This window comes from Myotis brandtii, unplaced genomic scaffold (assembly GCF_000412655.1).
Source record: "Myotis brandtii unplaced genomic scaffold, ASM41265v1 scaffold1595, whole genome shotgun sequence".
NCBI lineage: Eukaryota > Metazoa > Chordata > Mammalia > Chiroptera > Vespertilionidae > Myotis > Myotis brandtii.
Window position 1 is genome coordinate 15536 of NW_005355815.1, and position 5096 is coordinate 20631.

Here is a 5096-nt window from a genome sequence, read left to right on the forward strand (position 1 = left end):
CAAGGCGGCGGAGGCGGCGGTGGTGGCGGCGGTGGCTGCTTCTCCCGCACACAGGCCTGCTGTAGGGCGTCCAGCATGAATAGTAGGAATTCGTGGGCGTCCTCCTGCTGGTCCACGTGGAAGCCCGCGAGCAGCTTCCCCTTGGGCACGATGACGTCCCCGGGGCGCAGGAGGGCCCGGGTCACGTGAGCCTGCAGGGCACACACGGTGCAGGATGCCCGCTGCCTGCAGGCCCGTGAGTGCCGCCCGGACAGCAGGTAGTGGGCCAGGGGCGGGGTGTAACTGAGGCACTGCAAGGCTGTTAGCGTAGCAGGTGTTGCTGAGGTTCTGGAGCCCCGCCCCCACTGCGGGGGTCTCCCCTGGCTGCAGCTCCTACAGCCCATCAGGGAGAAATTAGAAAGGTTTTGGGGCCTCTAGTGAGCCACACAATCCTCCCCGGGGGTGTGCGGGGCTGCTGATCCTGGGAGGGTACCGGCGTGTGCGTCCGCACGTGGTATTTTGTGGAAGAACAACACTCAAGGGGCCAGTTTGCAGACCACTGGTCTAGTCGCTATCAACCAGATCTACCTGAAGAAAATCTTATTAGTCTAGAAATGGTTGATTCCTCCTACAACAGACTGGGCTCTTTTCAGCTAGGCCCCCAAGAACCGATGGTCAGAATGAAAATTGGGTTCCAGACTGTTAACTGTATGGTTGATATAGGAGCTGAGCACTCATTAGTCACACAGAAAGTAGTACCTCTCTCAGGAAAGGAGGTCACCATTATTAGAGCTACTGGGGACCAGACCCATAGACCATTCTGCCGCCCTGATCAATGCCATCTTGGCGGCCACCAAGTAATTCATGAATTCCTGTACTTCCCAGACTGTCCAGTACCTCTGATGGACAGAGACCTTTTAGCCAAAATGGGCAGAAATCACTTTTGCTCCAGATGGCTCAGCACAGCTTCACCTATGTGAGGAGACCTCCCCAGTGATCCCATCCTTCGCAGTGCTGAGGGAGGAAGAATGGAAACTTTATACCCCCCAGTCAAAGGCTTCACCATAAGAACCTGAATTAGAAGAATTCCCTATAGTCTGGGTGGAAGGGAATCCTTTAATCAACTTAAAGCCTGAGGCACTGCCTGTTAAAATCCACTAATATCTGATTCCAAGGGAGGCACACCTAGGAATCCAGGTCCACTTAGACCGGCTGCTTCAGTGGGGACTTCATAAATGATGCCAGTCTCCATAAAACACTCCTCTCTTGACTGTGAAAAAGCCTGGGACTAATGAGTACTGCACCGTGCAGGACCTGCAGACTGTTAATGAGGCTGTTATAACCTTGCATTAGGTGCTACCACACCCCTACACACTTCTGGGACTCATTCCATCAAAGGCAGAATGGTTTACGTGTCTAGATCTGAAAGATGCCTTTTTTTTACCTTCAGCTGGCACCCTCCAGTCAGCCTTTGTTCACATTTGAGTGGGAAAACCCAACTACGGGGGCGAAGGAGCAGTTCACCTGGACCAGACTGCCACAAGGATTCAAGAATTCCCCTACTCTCTTTAGTGGCACACTAGCATCTTATCTTTCTAAATCCCAAGGACTGGATTTGGGGTGCATTCTACTTCACTATGTATACGACCTCCTAGTGGCAAGCTCCATGTGAGCTCAGTGCTGGGAAGGAACGCAAACCCTTCTGAGATTCTTTTTTTTTTAATTAAATATATTTTATTGATTTTTTACAGAGAGGAAGGGAGAGGAATAGAGAGTTAGAAACATTGATGAGAGAGAAACATTGACCAGCTGCCTCTTACACACTCTCCACTGGGGATGTGCCCGCAACCAAGGTACATGCCCCTCACCGGAATCCAACCTGGGACCCTTCAGTCCGCAGGTGACGCTCCATCCACTGAGCCAAACTGGTTAGGGCCCTTCTGAGACTCTTAACTGAAACAGGTTACAGGGTGTCCAAGAAAAAGGCACAAATCTGTCAGAAAGAAGTCAAGTATCTAGGCTTCTGAATCACCCAAGGGAAACGAAGGCTAGGGAAAGTAAAGCAGGCAGTATGTGCCATCCCAGTCCCTAGCACCGGTGGCAGATTCAGGAATTCTTGGGAGCAGCAGGGTTCTGTTCAATTTGGATCCCTGGGTTTTCAAACCTAGCCAAGCCTCTCTATGAAGCTTTGAAAGGGGAAGAGAAAGCACCCATTAACTGGAGTTCTGAGCAGGAAAATGCCTTTATCACTATTAAAGCAAAGCTCACTGTGACCCCAGCACTAGGGCTACCAGATATAACACGGGACTTTAACCTCTTTGTTCATGAGAACAGCAGGGTAGCCCTAGGAGTTCTAACCCAGGAGTTTGGACCCTGGCAAAGACCAGTAGTCTATCTCTCCAAGCAGTTTGACCCAGTTGCCTCTGGGTGGCCCCGGTGTCTCAAGGCCCTTGCATCCACAGCATTATTAGTCAAAGAAGCAGATAAGCTTACCTTGGGACAAAGCTTAAATATCAAAGTACCTCATTCTGTTGTCACCTAATGGAAGCTAGGGGGCAGCACTGGCTGACTCATGCTCAGATGACCCAGTATCAGGGGCTCCTATGTGAAAATCCATGGGTACAAATAGAAGCAGTGAGAACTCTTAATCCTGCCACCTTTTTACTCGTTGCTGAGACTTAATATTGTTCACAGATGGCAGTAGCTTCCTAGATGAAGGAAAAAGATGAGCTGGGTATGCAGTGGTATCAAACTTTGAGACAATTGAAGCACAGGCCCTGCCTGAAGAATGGTCAGTGCAAAGGGCAGAACTTTGGGCCCTAGCCAGAGCCCTAGAACTCAGTAAGGATAAGCGTGCCAATATTTACACTGATTCGCACTATGTCTCTGCTACCCTTGCATATCCATGGGGCTATAGACCAGGATAAGGGGCTCCTGATGGCTACAGGAAACGGAATAAAAAAATCAGAATGAGATCTTAAAGTTACTAGAAGCAGTCCGGGAGCCCAAGGAAATAGCCGGCATCCATTGCAAAGGTCACCAGAAAGGGAAAGACGCAGTGTCAGAAGGAAACCAATGTGCTAATGCTGCAGCCAAGGTGGCTGCTAAAGAACAAGTAGCACCGTCACAGATCATGTTGGCCCCCAAATTACCTGAACCTCCAAAATACACTCCTCAGGAAGTGGAATGGGTTCAGCAAGAAGGGGGCAAGAGAACGAAGGAAGGTTGGTGGATACTCCGAGATCATAGGGTCTATGTCCCAGAACAGTTAGCCCATAAGGTAATACTCCAGCAGCATGAACTCACTCATTTAGGGAAGATTTCCCTAGAAGCTTTGTTAGGCAGATACTACCTAATTTCCCGTCCTCCCTCCTTGTGTGCATCAGTCTCTCAAGGTTGCATCCTCTGTGCACAGAACAACGTCAAACAGGGTCCTGTAGGACCAATAGGAGTTCAGCACTGTGGGCAAGCTTCCTTCTAAGACTTAGAAATAGACATTATGAAAATAGGGCCTAGCAGAGGAAATAAATACCTGCTAGTCTTTATTTGCACCTTTTCAGTATGGGTCGAGGCATACTCCACTCTTACGGAAAAGGCAAGAGAAGTCACTAAGGCATTACTGAAGGACATAATTTCATGATGTGGAATGCCTCTGACCATAGGATATGATAATGGCCCAGCCTTTGTAGCAGAATAGTACATCAGGTAGCTAAGGCTTTTGGAAGTAAATGGAACCTACATACAGCTTACAGGCCTCAGAGTTCAGGGAAAATGGAGCTCATGAACCAGACTCTCAATCAGGCTATGCCTAAGCTATTGCAAGAGACATCCTTACACTGGACAGATATCTTGCCTCTTGTACTCCTGCGGGTATGTTGGGCCCCGAGGGCCAAGGTAGGTTTCTCTCCCTTTGAAATGCTATATGGCAGACCCCCTCCCTTAATTCAGCCATAGGGAAGTATGGACTAGAAGCCATACTGCTTCTACTAGCTACTGCTACACTGGAATAAGTCTCTGCATATGGAAAAGACAGTTCTACTGGACAGGTAAGCTCCACAACCATTATCAGGGACCCTCAATCAGTGCATACATCTGTTGTGCCCGTATGAGGGACCAAAGCTTTTTTGACTGAGCCTGAGTCAGGGAAGCCATCAGACTAGAAACAATCAAGCAATGACAGGAAGCATCCAAGGTACTGGTGGTACCCAGACTAAGAACTTGGCCACAGAGGCAATATGAATCGGACACCTGATTCTATCAGCTCCTCGATTCAGCCCACCACCTACTCAGTATTACCAACCCTAATATGGATAGGGATTGCTGGTTATGTCTTTCCCCAGGACCACTCCTATTAATGGTTACCCCAGTAAACATAACTAAACCAGGGAACTTAGCGGAAGAAATAATAGAACCTGTCATGGCCAATGTGCATCTAACTAATGTTGCTCCTATTTGTTTCAGCAGTATCCAGGGCCAAGATCCAATATGTCACCTCTGAGATGATCTGTGCAACTCCACTCTCAAGGCTGAAAACACCACCAACCCCTCGTGCCCCACTGTAGGAACATTCTACGTGTGGGACCACTGTTTACCCCTGCCTGCCTGCAAATTGAACAGGAGTGTGCACTCCTGCTATATAACCCCAGATATGTCTATTATACCCAACAACCAATCCCTTGAAACCCCCCTTAAAGCAGTAACTATATATAAAAGGGCTCTGCAAGTGACTCCTCTTCTAATAGCAATCGGAATTGCGGTTGGAATAGGAGCTGGGGTAGGGGGAATAGCTCACTCTGTCTCCTTTTATCAAGTTTTAACCTAAGAATTTTCAGGAGACATAGAGAAAGTAGCTGAGACCCTAATTGCCTTGCAGGATCAAGTTGATTCCTCAGCCACAGTAGTACTCCAGAATAGAACAGGATTAGACTTACCAATGGCAGAGAAAGGTGAAATCTGCTTCTTCTTAGGAGAAGAGTGCTGCTTTTATGCCAACAATTCAGGCATTGTCAGAGATAAGGCTAAGGATCTAATCGAAGGAGCAACAAAAAGAAGACAGAATCTATCTGAGTCCTGGGCTTCTTGGGGGGGGCGGGGGTGGGGGGAGGGTCTGGAAATGG

The 5096-nt window shown here is 48.6% G+C and overlaps 1 protein-coding gene across 1 annotated transcript in view; it reads right to left on the reverse strand.

Annotated features, from left to right (window-relative positions):
- The window catches only part of LOC102249992 (ubiquitin carboxyl-terminal hydrolase 17-like protein 6), a 4988-nt gene extending 4225 nt beyond the window's left edge, over positions 1 to 763 (reverse strand). The window contains 2 exon segments of the mRNA XM_014536265.1: positions 51 to 298; positions 739 to 763. Coding sequence (XP_014391751.1) covers positions 51 to 298; positions 739 to 763 — 273 coding nt within the window.
- Between the last annotated feature and the right edge of the window lie 4333 nt (positions 764 to 5096).